Source organism: Gymnoscopelus braueri (assembly GCF_963280865.1).
Source record: "Gymnoscopelus braueri genome assembly, chromosome: 10".
NCBI classification, from domain to species: Eukaryota; Metazoa; Chordata; class Actinopteri; order Myctophiformes; family Myctophidae; genus Gymnoscopelus; species Gymnoscopelus braueri.
The window spans coordinates 42,721,837-42,743,268 of NC_137611.1; the positions used below are offsets into that span (position 1 = coordinate 42,721,837).

General features: G+C 41.1%; 1 protein-coding gene across 2 annotated transcripts in view; it reads left to right on the top strand.

Annotated features, from left to right (window-relative positions):
- Positions 1-4,044: 4,044 nt before the first annotated feature.
- Positions 4,045-21,432, top strand: part of LOC308092896 (phosphatidylinositol 4,5-bisphosphate 3-kinase catalytic subunit alpha isoform) — a 37,800-nt gene continuing 20,412 nt past the window's right edge. Inside the window, exons 1-7 of one of the 2 annotated variants that reach the window (XM_080439019.1) lie at positions 4,045-4,385; positions 7,242-7,658; positions 9,183-9,392; positions 12,244-12,494; positions 13,732-13,977; positions 15,422-15,507; positions 16,045-16,150. In XM_080439019.1, coding sequence (XP_080295145.1) covers positions 7,307-7,658; positions 9,183-9,392; positions 12,244-12,494; positions 13,732-13,977; positions 15,422-15,507; positions 16,045-16,150 — 1,251 coding nt within the window. In that variant the 5' untranslated portion in view covers positions 4,045-4,385; positions 7,242-7,306. Of the gene's footprint in view, positions 4,386-6,442; positions 7,659-9,182; positions 9,393-12,243; positions 12,495-13,731; positions 13,978-15,421; positions 15,508-16,044; positions 16,151-21,432 lie in introns of those variants that run through there. The other variant, XM_080439020.1, reaches the window with a different exon arrangement.

The window sequence follows — 21,432 nt, forward strand, 5'->3', positions numbered from 1 at the left end:
TCGAGTTAACATCCGTGGCTACAGGGTGAGCACTTTATACGGTTATTTTGTACATGTGCGGAGAAGTACGGGCTTTGCGCGCGGATGTCCAGTGACTGCAGTATAGGGGGGTAGAGACCAAGACTATCATAGATACGAAAGCAAAAGTCAGACTCGAAAAAATACATTTATTATAGTCTTGGTCCAAGGCTAGAGCGGTGAAAACGGCGGCGGAGGGCCACACAGCAGCTGAAGGGAGCCACCCCCCGTTCTGGGCCGGAGATGCACTATAAGACATGAAAGGGATTATTTTAACCAAATGACCCCCCCACCCCGTCCTCCTCCTCTTGCAACTTCCCCACTCCGGCGGGATACATTTAGAACAGCTGGCTTCCTTTTCCACGCCGAGGATGGAATGAGGTTTTTTAAAGGGCACTGAATGTTTGAGACAGCTAACTGTCAAGCGTGTGTCACCTCGCTAGTGGTTAACGCGGAGCAGCCGTGAAGCTGACTTTTAGTGCGCATGCTGTTCCAGAGCAAGCAAAAACACTTGTTAAATGCTTTAACGGTACGTGTTAACAAGCGAGCTCGTGTACCTTGTGGAATCCCGAACATGGCGTCTTACAGACTGAGCATGTGTTTGTTCTTCCACCCCAGATGATAATACTGAGCTGAATGTGAACTGACGGAGGATTGAGAGGAAGACTATTTTATGCTTGCTTGTAGATCTGCTATTTTTGGCCGCGCGACACGGTCGTACGACGAAGTATAAATCAAGGCTCATGTTGGCAGATGATTCTGTTGACCAGTGCTATAATTGGTGTAACTTTTCCAAATCAGATAATTTTGATACCCTGTGTGATTGTTGTGAAACACACAATAAAGCATTGTTTTTTACCCACATTCCCAGTGAAATAATAAATGACGTTTTCCAGAAAATACCCAACATAATTGCTCACTTACAGAATGGAAGCATAATATTACCGCGAGTGATTCTTTTTGTTCCTATCAAGTTTTCATCAACACTGTAGATATTTCTGAGGGGGGAAAAAGAAAATAGCTCTGGTTAAAGTGTTTAACATATTAGTTTACCAAATTACAAATTAGTCACAGAATGAATGAGTATTCTACATACACAACCCTTAAAATTGTGGTCTTTTTGGGGTGTGCAGTGTGCACACAACCAGATAGAATGCTCACAATGTCACCGGGTTCCGTTGCATGTCACCTCTCTTCTCTCTCTCATCTTTCTTGTTCCTCTTCATCACAATATCTAATAAAACACATGTTGTGCGAAAAAAAATGTCAGAACACAGACGATTTTGCTAACTTTAAATGCACATTTATCAACCATTTCCAATTCCACCTATACCAGAAGTTATCAGCCACTGGCATATAGTGTGGTGTTGGTTACCTGCATAAACTTACTGTATTTTCACTGTTTGTTTTTGGTAAATGGGGGACATTTGGTTCAATTTGTACACTCTCAGAGTTAAGGGGGTCTGCGCCCCTATGGATACCAAACTGGGGGTCCTTGAAATTAAAAGGTTTGAGAACCACTGATCTAAATTAGTAGCTTTTGTGGGAATGTTAAAGATTCTTTTTTCATTTCAAGGAACCCAGTTTGAATCACATTTTATCCCTGGCACTACCACTGTAAAATCTCAGTCTAAATGTAACTCTCAGTCTCAGAGTGTATTTGTACATTCTCAGAGTTACCAGGCCCGCAAGGGTCAATTTGGACCCCCGGTGGTCCCCGGACCCGATGTTGAGAAACTGTGAATTAACCACTCAAAATGAAATGGTTAAACTCAGGGTTGCATTGCTCATGGGACGGCCTTGCATGCCATGCAGGAACCTATTTGACCAGGAGCACGAGCAGGCACTGAGGCACATGCATAGATTTAAAACAACTTTAAATTCACACCTCAACAAAGTTTACAATGGCTCCCGACTCACACCAGGCGAATTAACATAGGAATGAGCCTAGATGCATATCAACTGTCCATTGTGTGACCTGTAGTGTAGGTGTTAAGCGACGTGCGAGTCCCGTCATTAAAATAGAGTGCAACCACGTTCCAATTCAGCATTGCAGCAACACTGGTTAAACTATGCTACTGAAATACATTTAGGCGAGCCATTTGTTGTACTGAATGTAGACTACTGTACCTGGCAGCACTGTTAAACACAGCTGTTGCCACATTAAGTGAAGTCTCATAAGAATGAACCATCGAATGATGAAAGCTGTTGTTTAAATGTTTCATTAGACGTGATGGATGAAAAAAAAAACTGCTAAATTATCTCGTCTCATTTTCCCATTTCCTTATCCTCTCTTCTTCAGTGGTGGAAGAAGATGTGTCACTGAAGTAAAAGTACCTAAAAATGTTACTTAAAGGTAGGTTAAGTGATATTTTTTGATTAAAACAATATTTTTTTATTAATAGGTTATAGCTCTATATCGTGGTAGTATTCATTGCTATAGACTCTATAGCAATATAGCAACTCCATAGTGTAGGCTATATAATGTTTGTTCAGTACAGGAGTCTCCCTGTCTCTCCAGCTCTTTAATAAACAGAAAATATATTTTCAGGTGGGTTGCAAATTTTCAGCCAGTCAGAAGAGAGTACCCATTTATCAGCGTCATTTTTTATAGTGTTTCAGTTCCAATTTTGTCTGCTCATTTCTTTGTGTCATCAACACTTCCAATTCCAGGTATAGGTATCCATTGGATACAATTGGTATCCCGACTTGAAAATGTACTTTCTGTTTAATAAAGAGCTGGAGAGACTCCTGTTGTGAGTACTATCAGAATATAGAGCTATTTAACACTTATTTTAACCAAATAAAATCACTTACCCTACCTTTAAGTATGCCTACAGAGTACAGACTAGTACTTGAGTAGATTCCCACCACTGCACCATATGGTCTCACGCCTTCCTGGAATTTGGTTCCTATCATGCTGTAGAAATATTTGTCTTGGGGCTTTGCATTATTACTGTACCTACAAATAGAACATTGTCATGACTCATGAGCACATGACTCTGGCAGATATACTGTATATCAACGTAGCTGTAGGCTACAGGCTGACCACCACTGATAGCCGTTAATAAAGTCGTTTTAGTTTTCTAATCATGAAAATGAAATAAAATGACTGTGGTCAGTGGTGTAAAGTAATTAAGTACATTTACTGAAATACTGTACTTAAGTACAATTTTGAGGTACTGTTTTTACTTTACTGGAGTATTTCCAATTTTCAGTACTTTTGGTTCTACTCTACTACATCTCGGAGGCAAATATTGTACTTTTACTCCACTACAATTATTTGAAAACTTTAGTTACTAGTTACTTATACATTTCGGCCATTTGAAAATAGCCGGGCAATTAGCGGGCAATTAGAATGCCTCTCAGCCAATCACAATGTGAGGTCATATCAAAGCAGAGAAATGCTATAACAATTAAAAATGAACTTGAAGTGGTCAATTTAATCCAAATTAAACTGCGACAACAAGCCTCAGGCTACTTTGCCTACTACACTAAACCCAGTGAGACTATGAAGGCCTACAGAGCATATATTTAGGAGATAATTAAAAACAAATACATAAACTCCAATACTTTAACTCAAGTACAATTCTATCTGACTGATTAGTAATATTTTGCCAAGAGTATTGAGTTGAGTAGCTACTTTGTCCAACACTGGTTACTTATGAATATGATGGACCATTTCTATATATTTTTTGTTTTACTTGTAATAGAGTATTTTCTTTTTTTTTGTATTAATATTTTTTACAAGAGAATACCAAATACAATGGGACATGTCTTACTAAATAAAGTACATCAATCAATCAATCAATCAATCAATCAATCAATCAATCACCCCATGCTCTTTTTCTTCTTCTCCCAATGGAGTATTTTCAACACTGTGTGTGGTAATATTGCTACTTTTACTTTAAGTAAAAAGAGTACTTTCTCCACCACCAGTAGGAGGTGGTGGTGGGCGGTCCGTTAGGTTATGTTGATGAGCCTACCACAGTGCTGCTGCTGCTGCTAGGCTAGCCGTGTGGAAGCTAAGCAGCCAGCTAGCATTACACTGTCTGTGTGCCTGTGTGTTTAGAGTGGGATCAATGGATGAGGACGAACAACAGCAAGGCGATGATGGAGCTCCTTCACAAGCGTCTACCTCAGCGATACACTGACAGCATCATCGACAGCTACCGTTAGAGGAGAGAGAGAGAGAGAGAGAGAGAGAGACCCAGGGACCCCAACGACAATAAGGGCCTTGGGGTGGTCCCCCTGCCCTGCCCTCCTCCCCGGGTCGGTGGTCCCCCAGCCCGGCCGTGTGGATGGACGCGAGCCCGGCGGTGACGACGCCCGGCGGTCCTCCAGAGGTCTAAGGGACGGGACAGCTGGTACCTCCCTCCTCCTCTTCCCTTCTCTATGCTAAATGCTAAACGCTCTCCAGCTGCCTGTAATGTAACTTAATTGGGAGGGACCTTAGCTCCGACGGCTAACACCCGGCTAGCAGTGGTGGTGGGGGGAAAAGTACTCGAGTGTTTTTGCTTAAGTAAAAGTAGCTCCGACGGAACCTCTCCCTCCGCTGTATAGCTCCGAGATGAGGTTCCTCGTTTCCCTCTGCCGTTTGAGCAGGACATTGTCGCACATTTTCCACTTTACATGTTTCTTACCCCTTTCTGCACATCGTATCCAAAAAGTAAAGCTTTTCCGCCATTCTCTCAGATGTTTTAAGTTCTAGCGCACCATAAAAGCTATCCAACGAGTTGAAGAAAGTATTTAATTTGCCTCTGTCCTCAGCCGATTATATGTTTTTAAGACATTGCGCAAGAGTTGCGCCCGTAGAGATAACATTACTGATTCCCCTACTGGTCAAATGTTGCATCTTCTAATGCAAAATATTATGGAACCGGCTGAGGACCGAGGCAAATTAAATACTTTCTTCAACTCTTTGGATAGCTTTTATGGTGCGCTAGAACTTAAAACATCTGAGAGAATGGCGGGAAAGCTTTACTTTTTGGATACGATGTGCAGAAAGGGGTAAGAAACATGTAAAGTGGAAAATGTGCGACAATGTCCTGCTCAAACGGCAGAGGGAAACGAGGAACCTCATCTCGCTCTGAGCTATACAGCGGAGGGAGAGGTTCCGTAGGGGCTAAAGTAAAAGTATCAATGCTGCGAGGTTAGACATGCGCTGATGCAAGGGAAAGTCAGGAATTCCAAATTGACTTGAGTGAAAGGTACAAAGTACAGTACTTCAGCAAATGTACTTAGTTACTTTACACCACTGCTAGCTTGGCGGCTAACCCGGCTAGCTGCACTGCTAGCCTGGCTAGCTATGTTTAGGCGTCACATTTTGGTTGGCTTAATGATGTGTCGAGACAGTTTCACATCAGTGGTGGAAAGTAACTAAGTACATTTACTTAAGTACAATTTTGAGGTATTTATACTTTACTTGAGTATTTCCAATTTCCAATACTTTTACTTCTACTCCACTACATCTTAGAGGCAAATATTGTACTTTTACTCCACTACAATTATTTGAAAACTTTAGTTACTTTTCAGATATAAACTATGATATAATGAAACCACTTTAGCCCTATTTCATACCTAGGCTATTTGAAAATAGCAGATATATCAAATATTTAGTACTTTTACTTTTGGTACTTTAAGTATATTTTGATGCCAATACTTTTGTACTTTTACTCAAGTACATTTTTAATTTTGGACTTTTACTTGTAACTGAGTATTTTTATATTGCAGTATTGGTACTTTTACTTTAGTAAAGAATTTGAGTACTTTTTCCACCACTGATCTTTATGATTTATTTCCAAGCTTTTCGCGTTTTCACTGCGAGGCAGGGTGGCTAAAGTTTAGATTGTGTTGCACAGTTGAACTTGGAACAACTAGCATGTCTGTCCCATCATATTCTAGCAAGGAGAGGTAAGAGGACCAGTGTTGCCAGGTTCTGCGAGAGAAACAAGCAACCAGGTCTATGAAAACAATCCCCAAAAGAAGCAACATTAGGCACACATGAGCACGTATAAAACCCATATACATCGGCTATTTGAAAATAGCAGATCTACAAGCTCACAATGCGTTGTGATCGTGTAGGTCTGCTATTAAAAAATATATATATGGAAGAAATTTTGATAAATGTGGAATATTAAAAAAAAAAAATTAATAACACAAATCTCGTATGGGGGTCCCTGGCATAAAATATTTTTAGGGGGGGGTTAGGGGACAGATACTTTTTGGGGGGTCCTTCACATGGAAATATTTGAAAACCACCCGTTTAAATTATGTATGTGTGTGTATGTATGTGTGTGTGTATATATATATATATATATATATATATATATATATATATATATATATATATATATATATAATATTATTATTATTATTATTATTTTTAAACGGGCCCAAACTAGCAACTACACTTTAGAAAAAAACGCAACCGCAACTACCAATATTTTCAAGCAACGACACAGAAAAACAAGCCCAAAGGCGCTTATAACAAGCGTACATGGCAACACTGACAGGACAGCATCACGATAGCATGTAGTGCTAGCCGCTGATGCTAAGCCCTGTTAGCTGGTTTGTTTACATTGTTTCCTATCCGTTTCATTCCATCATCTATTCTGTACCGATAGTTCACACCAACTGACGCATATTATGCTGCGTACTTTGGACACACGTTGAAATATAGTTTGAGCGCTGTACTTGCCAAATCAGAGTGTTTTATATTTAGTTTTTAAAAATTATTTATCATTTATGATGACATTTGTTAGCGTTAGCTAACTTTAGAATGAACGTGTGGTGACGTCCCTTCCTTTTATATGGACAGCTGGATTATATAGCAATGATATTAAAATAATGGGCATGTCATCATGTTTTTGTTGTCGTCACCACAAATAAGTCCCACAAAATACGTCTTATGTCTTTTTGTTAGCTAACATGTTGGGGGGGTTCTGATGTTAATGTGTTAATGCAATCTAATGTCATTTACAACACACCCACATCCATTTCTTCTATAAAGTAACCAAGTTATGACCCATCCTGATTATGATGACGATGATGATATTGGGTTACTTTGTATGTATAGTCTTTCTGCTGTCATTGTGCAAATCTGCCTCCACTCTAATGTTTTACCATAAACATCTTGCACGATTATAATCAGGTCACTGGCTCTTATGTAATAATACTCTCTCTCTCCTCTCTCCCTCTCTCTCTCTCTCTCTCTCTCTCAGTGGATAGACATTACTCAACCTAATTACCAGGCGTTGCTGAAGACAACAGACTAGCGGGCACCACCATGCCTCCCAGGCCGTCCTCGGGGGAGCTATGGGGGATGCACTTGATGCCCCCCAGCATCCAGGTGGACTGTCTGCTGCCGAACGGCATGATCCTGACGCTGGAGTGCCTCCGGGAGGCCACGCTGATCACCGTCAAACACGAGCTGTTCAAGGAGGCGCGCAAGTACCCGCTGCACCACCTGCTCCAGGAGGAGACCTCCTACATCTTTGTCAGCGTCACCCAGGAGGCGGAGCGGGAGGAGTTCTACGACGAGACCCGGAGGCTGTGTGACCTCCGCCTCTTCCAGGCCTTCCTCAAAGTCATCGAGCCGGTGGGCAACAGGGAAGAGAAGATCCTCAACAGAGAGATTGGTACGACGGCGCTCACCCGCTGTGAAAAGGGCAGAAACCTTATCTTCATACTTTTTGTGTTTTTCGTAAATGAACGCCCTACTTGTACTAGGGATGCCACAGCCCTGACGAATATTTTTCGATTATTCGCCGCAATACTATACCACAATATTATACGTTGTTGTGCAATGGCGGCGTGCAAAAATAGCCAACATGCAAGCTTATGTGACGCGTTGTGAGCTTGTAGATCAAGTTCATTAATCGTAATTATCAGCCAACCCTAGTACGGTGCTCGCTGCTGACTCGGGTTGAGGTCAGTGTTGCCAGGTTCTGTGAGAAACGAGCAACCCGGTCTAGGAAAACCAGCCCAAAAGAAGCGACGATGGGCCACATGAGCACTTTAACATATACATCAGCTATTTGAAAATAGCAGATCTACAAGCTCACAACGCGCCGCGAGCTTGTAGATCGGCTATTTTCAAATAAAATCTTGCTGGGAAATTATAATAAGCAGATCTGGCAACCCTGGTTGAGGTGACCTAGTGTTGCGTGTGGGAATACCCCCTGGGCCAAATGAATAGAATAGAACACAGTTTATTTTTTGTTCAAAGTGCAAGATCAGAGTAAACTAAACATTCCAGCTTGGGAGAATTCACGCAATTCACTCGCTGTCAGCCTTCTGATTGGTTCCCTGACCGACCAACCAGCAGGCCTCTCACTGTGGGGTGGAGGCAGCTAGCAGCATCTGCCATGCTGACTTAAGCTAAACATAAGAACACTTGTTTTGGGGAAAAACACATGTTATGCCCCCAGTCATTATACTGCACCAGATATGGTCCTTTTTTTTTTTTTTTTACCAACACCAAGTTTAAAATAAGAATTAAACACATTACATATCAATACGAGGCAACTGAAAAAGCATGTTTTTTTTCAATGGTAGTGGTCCTAGATGGAGAGAGGATTTTTGATCTACTTTTGATGCTTTCGTGTGATGCTGTAGTATGATCCAGTAGGGCGTTAATTTAACTCTTTAAGACCGGGAACGCATCTGTGTGTCATTTTTAGATTTCGTTGGGCTATTCAAAAATAGCAGATACACAAGCTCATAGTGCGGCACTGAGTGCATTGAGCTTGTAGATCTGCTATTTTTGAAAAATCATGAAAAGTTGTGCAAATATTTGAATATTTTTTCTTATTTTTTGGGCCTAAATCTTTTACTAAAATCTTTGCTTCTGGGGGTTCCAGGAACTAAATATTTTACAAATGTTCGCTTTAAAAAAACATATAATCCAACATTTTGCCATGAATTTTTTAATAGCCAAAGAAATCTAAAAATGACACACAGATGCGTTTCTGGTCTTAATGGGTTAAGAAAAAAAAATATTTCCATATTTTTTTGAATATATAACGTCCAGCCATTATGCCATGACATGTTGCCTTTCAAATCCAGACGGTAATGAAAGTGCATGCTTGGATTACTATTGACTTATTACTAATGAGATTAATGCATAATAGTGCTGCCGGTCTCTCCTGTCATCCCTACAGGGTTTGCCATCGGCATGCCCATATGCGAGTTTGACCTGGTGAAAGACTCCGAAGTGCAGGACTTCAGGAGGAACATCTTGAACGTTTGCAAAGACGCCGTGGACCTCCGAGACACTAACGGACCCATCAGCAGAGCCTTGTACGTGTACCCCCCCAACGTGGAGTCCGGAGTGGAGCTGCCCAAGCACATCTTCAACAAGCTGGACAAGGGTAAGGAGGAACGACAACCTTTTTTTTTAAAGCCCATTAACTCATTCAGTGCCCGCCTTATTTATGGCAGTTTGGCTCTGAGTGCCACAGCCAAAATTCATTGTAAAAAAACTGTGCTTAGGAGCCGAGATACAGCCTTTTTCAGTAAGAAGTTAAACAAAGAGTGAATGGAGCAGAACATTTTCAAATCATCATATCTTGGGTTCTGAACATTTTTTCCCAAAAAAACGTCTTAGACGTCCAGTGGCACTCAGGGCTAATGTTAAAACGGACGTCTTAGACGTCCAGTGGCAGTTAAGACCTGAGGCCCGATTCTAAAAATGTCTTCTAAATCCTAACAGTTTTCTGAAATACTTAGGTTGCTATATATCAGTGGTTCTCAAACTTTTTCATTTCAAGGACCCCTAAAATGATATTATGTATTTGGCTGCGGACCCCCGATCTCAAAATTCCAGGGACCCTCAGAAGCAAAGATTTGAGTTAAAAATGTTCGCTTTAAATATATATATATATTTATTTATTTTTTCAAAGATTTGCACACATTTTCAAGATCTTTCAAAAATGGTACAAGCTTGTATATCTGCCATCTTTGAATAGCCAAAGTATAAAAGAATGCTTAAAATGATTGTGATGCTATATTAACTACTTTTGTCGGGGACCCCCTGGAACCCACCCCCAAGGACCCCTGGGGATCCCTGTACGCCCAGGGGTACGGGGGTCTCCCCGTTGAGACGTTGCTTTTTGTTGCACAACAAAGCATATAGGGCTTACATGGTTAAATAGAAATGATATAGGAAGGGATGGTGCACATCCAAGTAGTGATGTGTCGTTCTTGATCGATTTGTTCAAAAGAACTAGTTCATTGCCGTGAACGTGAACGAGCTCGTTCACTTTCTGAAACTGTTGCGTTCACACTATCGTGCATGCCCCCCATCCCCTCCCCCCGTACACGGGAAGTTGGGCTGTACGCGCGACGTAAAAAAAACGCTCCCGCGATGGTGTTTTACTCTAGAAAACAGCGCTACTGAACGAGAACGTGAACGAATCATTTGAACGAATCATTGCCATGAACGTGAACGAAATCGTTCGTTCACTGAAATGAACGTTTTTTCCCACCACTACATCCAAGTGCTCAGGTGCAGGACAAACGATAGTACATGAAATAAAAATGAAAGTTAAATAGAAATGAAACGGTTGATTTATTACTTAATGATTTTGTAGTTTTCTGGTGGTGAGGGCCTTGACATTGAGTTGGACCACTGACAGGCCTTGGTTTTCGACAGTACTGGGGATGTCCCGAAGGGAATATTCCGTGCCTTGGTCTTGACCTTGCCCTGCCAGCTCGACGATTATGTGGCAACATTAGTTTCACATGATGGTCTTTCACCAGCTCCCACTACTTGTGGGGAACTAAGGCCGCATACAGGCCTTGTTGTCTTGTTCCCCAAAAGGATTTATTTGGGTGCATGTGTGGTTCTACAGAAAGAAGATGCAAATAAATGGGTTAGGAGGATAACACAAAGGGAAATGGGTCTGTACCTCAGTACTGCAATTGTACAGCATCCCCAAAAAAGACTTGCATCATTAACATACACCCAGTTTAAACCGCAATACAGCATGTTTAGTTTGTTTTTCAAATAGTTTTTACAAAACAAAAGCCAAAAGAATATCTCCATCTCTTTTGAGGGTGCTGGTTTTTAGGTCATGATCATGAGAAACAAGTGTCATTTACAAGTGAAAATCCACCGCATGGCGCCACATTATCAGCTTGCCTGGCGTTGCTGGGGTTATTGTGTTGACCGTATCGATGACGTTTCAGTATCCAGCATTGGCCGGATTATTGCGTGAAATAGACTCTCTCCCCCTCCCTCTCTCCCTCCCCCTTCTTCCTCTCGCGCTCTGGTCTGACATTATTACACACAACCTCCTTCTCTCTCCTTCCCCTTCTTCCTCTCCCTCTTCCTCTCCCTCTTCCCCCTCTCTTATTATTTTCTTACATATTGTTGCTGTCAGGCAGAAACCACATTCCAACCTTTTTTTTTGTAAATTAATGCCGTACTTGATCAGACTACAGCAGGGCTACTCAACTTATGATGGCTCAGCGGCCACTCAGCAAAATACCAAAAGTCCAAAGGGCCGCAAGCTAAAAATGGCGGTCCTATTTTGGATTTTTCGATTTTGTAAAACACTACACATTGTTATTGTTATAAGAAAACGTTAATTTTGACATATTATTTTCACTGTACCTGTTTATTTTGTGTGTATGTCCAGTGGCGTCAGTTACAGCAAAAGCTAAGGTATTGCAAGGTTAGGTTTGCCAACTCCCAGAGATTGAAATAAGGGACACCTATCCTAAGCGCGTGGCAAAGCCACGCGACCGAATTTCTTTGGAGGGTCAAACCCCCGAAATGCATAGATAAACTATGGTATAATGCATAGTTTATAACAGTTATAACACAATACAAACACAATGGTCTTACACCTGCATTAGGTTACTATTCTACCTTGCCATACCCAATTGACGCCCCTGTGTATGTCTGTTTGTTTTTGAAAAAAGAGGAAGCAACCCATATTCTTTTGCTTGACCATGAAGGGCCGCAGAGACGCTGCGTTGGGGCCGCATGCGGCCATGTTGAGTTGCGCTGGACTACAGCATCACACAAAAGCATCAAAAGTAGCAGATCTGCAAGCTCGAAACGCGGCGCGAAGCGGCGCGTTTTGAGCTTGTAGATCTGAAAAGTAACAGTTTCGGACATATATTGAATCCTGAAAAGTAACAGTTTCGGACATATATGAGGTTTCCAGCCGTCAGAGACGATATATTTGACATAGTTATTCGTCCCTCCCGCAGGACAAATCATCGTGGTGATTTGGGTGATCGTGTCGCCCAGCAACGACAAGCAGAAATACACCCTGAAGATCAACCACGACTGCGTGCCCGAGCAGGTGATCGCCGAGGCCATCAGGAAGAAGACGCGCAGCATGCTGCTGTCCCACGAGCAGCTCAAGATGTGCGTGCAGGAGTACCAGGGAAAGTACATCCTCAAAGTGTGCGGCTGTGACGAGTACCTGCTGGAGAAATACCCCCTGAGTCAGTACAAGGTAATCTTAATCCAATCTCTCTCCAGAGAGATCTCTGCCTTAACGTCCACTCAACATCATTGCAGAAAGCAGCCTGACATTTATGACACGAGATTGAATTTTAACGCAACATCCCAGTGAAAATGCGCCGATACAAGCCTGCGACATACGGCGTATACTCACTGCATTAACACAGAATGCAGTTATAGGTCCGCTTGCATCACCTCAGTGCTAAAGATGATGGAACTTGCGACTGTAAAACTGGTAATCAGTTAATGGAATAGGGTAAAAAAAAAAGAAACAAAAAAGCTTTTTTATATTATTTTAAAGGTATTTTTGAGGGCTTTTCTGCCTTTTTTTTATTGGATAGTACATTGAAAAGTGACAGGAAACGGAGAGAGAGAGAGAGACGGGGAGTGACATGCAGCCATGGCCGTTAGGCTCGGGAATTGAACCTGCGACTCTGTGAGGCTGCATCGGAGCCTATATATGTGGTATGCGCCTTAATAATCACTAGGCCATCGGCGCCTCCAAGCTAGACCTTTTTTTTATTGATCCTGCAGGGAAAATTCAATTTCAGGTCCACCTCAAGGGACTAGCTCAGGGTCACATCGATAAAGGGACTGGGAAGGCCAGGGGCAAACGGGTGATCTTCTGTTTACAAGATGGCCTGGCCTCTCTGGCCACTCTGTTATGGTGGCCCCTAACAAACAAAGTACTCGGGCATCTGAGGTGTGCTTGCTTGAATGTCCTAATGTCGTTCATTGTTTTTCAGTGGTGGAAGAAGTACCGAGATATTTTACTTAAGTAAAAGCAGCAATATAAAAGCAACCACCATATAAAAATACTCTGTTACAAGTAAAAGGCCCCTGTTCAAAATGTTACTTGAGTAAAAGTACAATAGTATATGCATCAAAATATACTTAAAGTATCAAAAGTAAAAGTACTAAAATGTTTGAAAATAGCAGATCTGCAAGCTCACAACGCGTCGCATCGAGCTTGTAGATCGGCTATTTTCAAATAGCCTATGGCTAAAGTGATTAATGTGTGGTTTATAATATAATAATTTATATCTGCAAAGTAACTAGTAACTAAAGTTTTCAAATAATTGTAGTGGAGTAAAAGTACCTCTGAGATGTAGTGGAGTAAAAGTTATGAAAATTGAAAATACTCCAGTAAATAATACAGTACTTGAGTAAATGTACTTAGTTACTTTACACCACTGTGTTTTTTTTGTTTCCCCCCTCCTCCACAACAGTACGTGCGTAGCTGCATCATGCTGGGCCGGATGCCCAACCTGATGCTCATGGCGAAGGACAGCCTGTACTCCCAGCTGCCCATGGACACCTTCACCATGCCGTCGTACGCGCGCCGCATCTCCACCGCCACGCCGTACATGAACGGCGAGACGGCCACCAAGTCACTGTGGACCATCAACGGAACGCTCCGGATCCGGATACTGTGTGCCACCTACGTCAACGTCAACATCAGAGACATCGACAAGGTACAGCTTACAAATGGGCCATATCTTTTATTTCATTTGGTTGACTTGACTTTATTTCTTTCCGGGACAGTGCACATTAATGAACGTTTCAATCAATACACATGATGTCATGTAAATATGCCGGATTTAGCTGTAAGCTTATTTCCATCTGTAGTCCCACATACAAATACACCACGACAACAACATGGAAAAACAGAGAGATTATACAACTGCCTAAAAACTAATTAAAGTTAAGAATACCATACCAGGTTTAAACCCAACTAAAAACCCACATACCTACCAAAGTCTTAATGCCTAAATACTATATAATATTTTAAGCCTAATCAGAAATATCTAATATGCATCAACACCGGTGTGTTTGATTGAAGCCTGATTTATTGCAAAAATATCTGTTTATTGCAAAAATTACTTATTTTCATAACCAACTGAAAAAGGGAGCTCGACACAACACGACTTCTTTCTGTTCTACTCTTCTTTCTTTTTTTTAGGGCTGGGCGATATGACTTGAAATCAATACCACGATTATTTCAAACTTTTGCCTCTAACGATCAATGAATGATTATTTGAAAAAAATGTGAAAATGGCTGATCTACAAGCTCACAATATGTGGCGATGCAGTCACTATATGGCTGGTGGTTCTCAAAAGTGTGTGTGTGTGTGGGGGGGGGGGGTCCAGGGGGTCCCCGCCGAAAGTAGTTAACCTGAGGCCAATTCTAAAAATGCCTCCTCCTAAATGTTTTCTGAAAAACTTGTAATATTTATTCAAAAATGTCAAAAACTGTTTGTTGCTATTTACTGTACATAGCAACAGGAACCTCAAAAGGGGTTCACAATCATTTTATCCATTTGTTTGTTGGCTGTTCAAAAATAGCAGATGTACAAGCTCACAGTGCGTCACTTCGTGCCGTGCTGCGAGCTTGCACATCTGCTATTTTTTAGAATATCTGAATTGTTTTTGAATAATCTTTTAAAAAAAACTTTCTGTAGGTCACTGGGACAAAACATTTTCAGATGAGAGGGGCCACGGCAAAATACACATCAATTTAGGAGTCCTTGACAAGAAAAAAGTTTTGGGATTTGAGAAGTGAAACCTAGTGATGCTGACTCTGTTTCTGCTATCAATTGTGCAGCACTGAACGTAATTATCAGAAAACGTCAATACGGTTGAATTTCTACAATGAATCTTTTGTTCCCTTCTGGTTTATGGAATTTCGCACAGAGGGAATCAATGTCTTGTCTTCTGCTTTAACTTAGTAAAACAGATGGTTCAAACAGATGGCAACCAATTTTCCTCTCTTAGTATTATGAAATGTGTTTTCAAAGAGCAAAAAAACAAAACATTAGAATATAAAGTGTTTTTGCATGGTGGAAGTATCAGAATCAATCAAACTACTCAGGCCCTGTCACAAGCTGAATGTTCTTTGTCCTTGTGGATGTGCTTTAGATCTACGTCAGGACGGGGATCTACCACGGTGGGGAGCAGCTGTGTGACAACGTCAACACTCAGCGCGTGCCTTGCTCCAACCCCAGGTATGTTGTTGCCGTCGAGCCCAGCCTCCTCGTTTGTGTCTTTAACTATTTGACTGCCAGAAATAAAACATTGATGGCTAAGCCACTGCAAGCGTTTTCTGAAAAACGTATGTTTCTATGTCAGTGGTCCTCAAATTTTCATGTCAAGGACCCCCAAAATTATATGTATTTGGCCGCGGACCCCCATCTCAAAATATTTTGTTCCAGGGACCCCCAGAAGCAAAGATTTTTTTTGCTTTAAAACAATATATATTCAAAGATTTGCACACATTTTCACGATTTTTCAAAAATAGCAGATCTACAAGCTCGTAGCGCGGCACTCGGTGCCGCGCTATGAGCTTGTATATCTGCTATTTTTGAATAGCCAAATTGTAAAATAATGCTTTTTTTTTTAGCTCCAATCAAGAAGTGACACAGATGCGTTCCAGGTCTTAATGGGTAAAACCCTCTTGGCGCCATCGTCGTGACTGTATCAGGTTGTGATTTTTTTGGGGGGAAACACAGATTGTATTTTTTGTGTTGTCCTGTTGGTGGCAGGTGGAACGAGTGGCTGAACTACGACATGTACATTCCAGACATCCCCTGCGCAGCCCGCCTCTGCCTCTCCATCTGCTCTGTGAAGGGCAGGAAAGGAGCCAAGGAGGTGAGACCACCACACCACTATTAACCACTTGAGCTCTATCAGGGGTGGACAGCTAGCCTGGAAGCCAGACTGATTGCTACTTTCTGCTGGGTTTTTCTCTCACTTCGCAAAGTGGGAAAAAGACAATCGTCTGGATTCCATGCTAGGTGGACACTAAGGTTTGCCCTATTGTCTTTTTTATTCCTTTTCTTCTTGTTTTGAGGGACTGGGAAGCAACCTCCTTTTCTTCACTATTCACACAATCTAAGATAATATCTGTATATCTGTCAATAAACATGATCGAACGGCCTTGCAGCTCTGTTCAGAGCACTCTATATATCTCTTTCTTGCTCTTTTGTCAGTCTAACACTAATAAGAAGTGCTGGTATGTTTTGTCCACCTACTTTGCCTTCTGAGTGTGGTGAATGCGTTTCTATGGTAATGATGACCTTTCACTTTCCCCAAATTAAGTTCTGTAGCAGGACTCAGTTTTGTATGTTAACAGACTCCACTTTGTGTGCATTTGTTCATGTGCAGAGTGTGATTTTGCGATAAAGACGCTAAAAGTGCAGCTTTGCCATTAAAAAGTAGTCTAATGTATGAACTAGCAGATTTGAGGAAAGCCTCCCTTGTAAAGTACACAAGCACACTCAAACATTTGTATGTAATGCACATATGTGCTTGCGTGCCCCCTGCAAAATCTTACGTTTTCAGGAACATGACCTGTACTTGTGCTGCTTTTGAGAACTTTGAACTTAGTCTACCCCAGCTTATTTACGGTAATATGATACTTTGACCTGTGACAGTGACGCACAGCAAAAATAGCTGATCTACAAGCTCAAAATCTTTACAAAGTAGGTTGAGAAAGAGAAATACCCCCCTGTTTCCACCGGTCTCTTGCTCTTGTATGTGGCTGGTTATCTAGCCACGGCCCTGAGAAAGAGTCTCATGCGGGTTGAAACGGATCAATGTTTTGCTTGTGTTTTTAATGTTATGCCCATAAACTAGTAAATTCATTTTAATCACATTCTTGGCTCGGCGTGAGTGTGCTTGAAGTAAAGCCCAACTACAGTCTTACTACTTTGACTTTGTGAGGAACTTGCATTGACCTGGTCTTTAGATACTGTACTTTACAACGATAAGCATCCTGGTTTTTGTTGCACTTGTGTTTAGCGGTGGTACTTGACTTAATCCTCTTAATAGGGCATAGGGCTTTCACCAGAGTTCTCTATCTCACTCTCTAACTTTAATCCTAAATTTAAAAATATTTATATATATATATATTTTGCATTTTTCCCCCTCTATCAGCCACTATATAATGATGCTGGGGTGATTTCCTCCATTGAAACACAGTCCTCTTTCTGAAATCCGTATTTTCCCTACTATTTATGTTTTGACATCCGGGTATCCGGCTCTGTCCGGGACGTAAATGAAAAGCGGGCATGTGCGCGTCCGTGTCCGTGTGAACTGTCCTATCAGCGTCCTCGCTCAATGTTCTGTGATTGGGCCTAACAAAATAATATGTTGGTTTCCGGTTGGCGACCGACCCTATTAAATACGCGCGACCCAGATGATTTTATTGGCATTTGGAGTGAAAATAAAAAAATAAATAAAATTAAGTCAAAATCCGACCGAGTCGATCAAAAACGTCTTACAAAAAATATATTTGGTGCGACCACATTCGCGAAGTTTAATCAAAGTTTTCTTTCGTCTAAAATATCATGTGCGCAAATGTTTTGTTTTACTATTCATGCGTCATTGCATCATCGCGAGGAGACGGCGGGCGCGGGCGCACATTAACAACAACAGCAGCACATGCATGTCCTCCTCCAGCCATGGACCTGTGTACAGTGTCTGTCGTCTGCCCGTGCAAACCACCTCCTAAAATAATTCGCTTGACTTCTAAAACGTTTGCAGACATAATTAAGGAGGTGAAACAGTGCCGATGTCAGTTTTCATCTGCAGCAGAGACACGACCGAGCGGATACATGGACCCACATCTCACTCGACATACTCTCTACGCACACCGAGCCTCTAGCCTCTCAGGCTGGGTCTGTTTTGGCCATGTTCAACTTAAATATTTAGCCCTGAGATGCGAGGAGGAAGCAACATAACGTGCACTTGCCCACCGCCAAACAAGCTCAGAACAAAAAGGAGGAATTGTTTAACGACGTACTAAACTTTCTACGAGAGAGACAAGTCGGCTTCTCGGTCCCAGAGGGTGCATCCACACATGTCCGTACGCTAGCGTGCAACGGTACGCTACGTGACGGTAGCCCCGTTCACTCCCATGTTTAAAAAAAACCCGTAACGGTACTTCCGGTTTTAAACTTAACATGGGAGTGGATGGGACTTCCGTCGTCCGTACGACAACTTGATGGAGATGTGTGGATGTACCCAGAGACGACGACCTGCGGATCCCATCTACTGACTGTAAAGTTCAGCTGACGTTACTGTGACAGTGTGAGAAAGCTAGCAAACGTTACCTATGTGTTTTTGTGTCACTAACATCACCAGCACTCTGCGCATGGGGTAAATAATATTCCCCGTTTAGACAAAGCCTTCTAGTATAGTCTCGACAAATAGGCAGTGGTGGAAAGTTACTATTCTACTGCATAGAAACATATGAAATCAGACAATTTGAAACCCCTATTAAAATCGTCTAGGACTACATTTGCAAGTGCTCTATAGTCCACTAAATAGAATGGGGCCATGACACAAAGGCTACAGACCACTTTTGCAGTGGTGTAAAGTAACTAAGTACATTTACTCAAGTACTGTACTTAAGTACAATTTTGAGGAATTTGTACTTTACTTCAGTATTTCCAATTTCCAACACTTTTACTTCTACTCCACTACATCTCAGAGGCAAATATTGTACTTTTACTCCACTACAATTATTTGAAAACCGTAGTTACTAGTTACTTTTCAGATATACATTTGTATATTATAAAACATACATTAACCACTTTAGCCCTATTTTATACATAGGCTACTTAAATAGCCTATCTACAAGCTCACAATGGCGACGCGTTGTGAGCTTGTAGATCTGCTATTTATTTTTTTTACATTTTAGTACTTTTACTTTTGGTACTTTAAGTACATTTTGATACCAATACTTTTGTACTTTTACTCAAGTACATTTTGAATTGCGGACTTTTACTTGTAACAGAGTACTTCTACATTGCAGTATTCATACTTTCACTTAAGTAAAACATTTGAGTACTTTTTCCACCACTGCACTTTTGTTTACACATGCATGTATCAATGGTGGCCAATAAAGACCTATTTACCTATTTCATAATACATCAAATTCATAGTGCTTTTCAAGGTTTTGAACAATTCAAAAAAGTAAAATAAACAACTTTGACCTGTCAGTCATCAATGGGTATTTACACAGTCAGGTGTAATTAAGAGTCAATATAAGCCCACCCATTTGAATGGGGACTTAAAATGACTTACTTAAAATACACCCATGTTACCCATTGACACATCAAGATGGCTGCTGTGGAATACTGTAGGTCTAAATTGGCCACCATTGAGATAGACAAAACAAAATTGGTCTGTAGTCTTTGTGTTTTACAATTCAGTTGTCTGGGGAACAGTGTCATATATTTTAATAGCTACATTCTCTCAAATATTGCATTGTTGAACATTGGAAAGGGGGAAAAAAGTTTAATTTGAAATGTTTGTCATTTAAAAAGGTCTGTGAACTTTTCATGGACCGTTTACTTGAAGATGTTTGTTTTGTATTAATATTTTTGGTATGTGAGTGATACAGCACTTTACTTTGGTACTTTACTTAGAGTTGAATTAAAACTCAAAAGTATTCAACCAGTGTGTGGACATTCTATTCAAAGTTTTCAATTGTTTATTGTTTGTTGTTTTCAGACACTATTTTGTAAGTGCAGTGTACATGAACCATTTAATGATTTAGAAATTGGTAACTCAGGAAAACATAGAATATATTAAAAAAGAAGCATTAATATCGATCATTGCCATAGGAAAAAAAAAAAAAAAAAAAACCGACCTACCCATCCTTCCCATGAGGAAATAAAATAAAATAAAAAATAAAATTGCTACCCGTCATTCCCACAAAAAAATAAAAATAAAAATAAAATAAAATAAATTCCCTACCTACTCAGCCCTAAAATGACAGCCAACCGGAAACCAAAGTTTTATTTTGTTAGGCCTTGGCAGCGAAGGTTGGCCAATCAGGTGGCGAGGTGAAACCGAATGGACCCGAGTGCGCTTTCTGTGCGCTATTCTCTCCGCCGTTTTAAAACTTCAAAAAGCTCTCAAACTTCTATTTTGTGGCACGGAATTTACTTATAAGATATCGGTCGGATAGAATTTAGTTGTTTAACTTTATATATGTGGTCAATTAATCATGACGGAGCCTATTTAAAATAAAAATTCAGAGAATCGGCAGGGGCGGGCAGTGACACGCATTGTATCCGAATAAAGCAACCTGTTTTCGGCATGGCCCTTTCAGAAGTCCCCCTGCGTCACTTGTCTAGTGGTCGGGGAAACAAACTGCTGATGAGGAGGGGGGGGGGGTGGAGTGGAGGGGCGGTGTTTGACAACAGTTTTTTTCTTTTTTTGATCTCTGAAGTTGCCTAGAATCCCTTTAAGGATGCAGGTATTTGTTAATAAACACCTGGATCTTCCATGTTTCAGAGCCATAGAGCAAGTAGCGGTGGTAGGCCTGTCTCAATTACTACATCATTGCCTAATAGCAATTATTTGCGATAACAATCGTCATAATCCTTTCCATGTTGAGAAAGGTTAATTCATACATTTTTTAACATTTTATAAAAACAGTGGAAATGGCAGATCTACAAGCTCACAACGTTGTGAGCTTGTAGATCGGCTATTTCCACTATTTTGTAACATTTTGAGTGTAAAATATGGCATATTTTGGCCATAATACAATATTAACTTTGACAGTTGGTATCGGTCATTGTCAGTAATTTCTTTGTCATATCTGCCCCGTGCAATTTGTTTGGTTTACAAAGCTCTGAATGCCACATAACGCAATTACATTGTAAATCATAACTATTTGTACTCGTGGGGGGATATGCGCACATGATTTGGCAACCCGGGAGGCAGCGAACACAAAAACGCTAATAAACAGCTGACATTTGGGGAAAGCGGAAAAACGGGCTTTGCAGTTCCATGCACATGGTAATGGTGACTGGCTGTGCAAATTCAGATGAATTGCTCCAGGCACTGATATGAGGAGAACCGGGCAGAAGAGATTTTGGGCTCACTGCACTGTACACCACCCACACAGAGCTTTG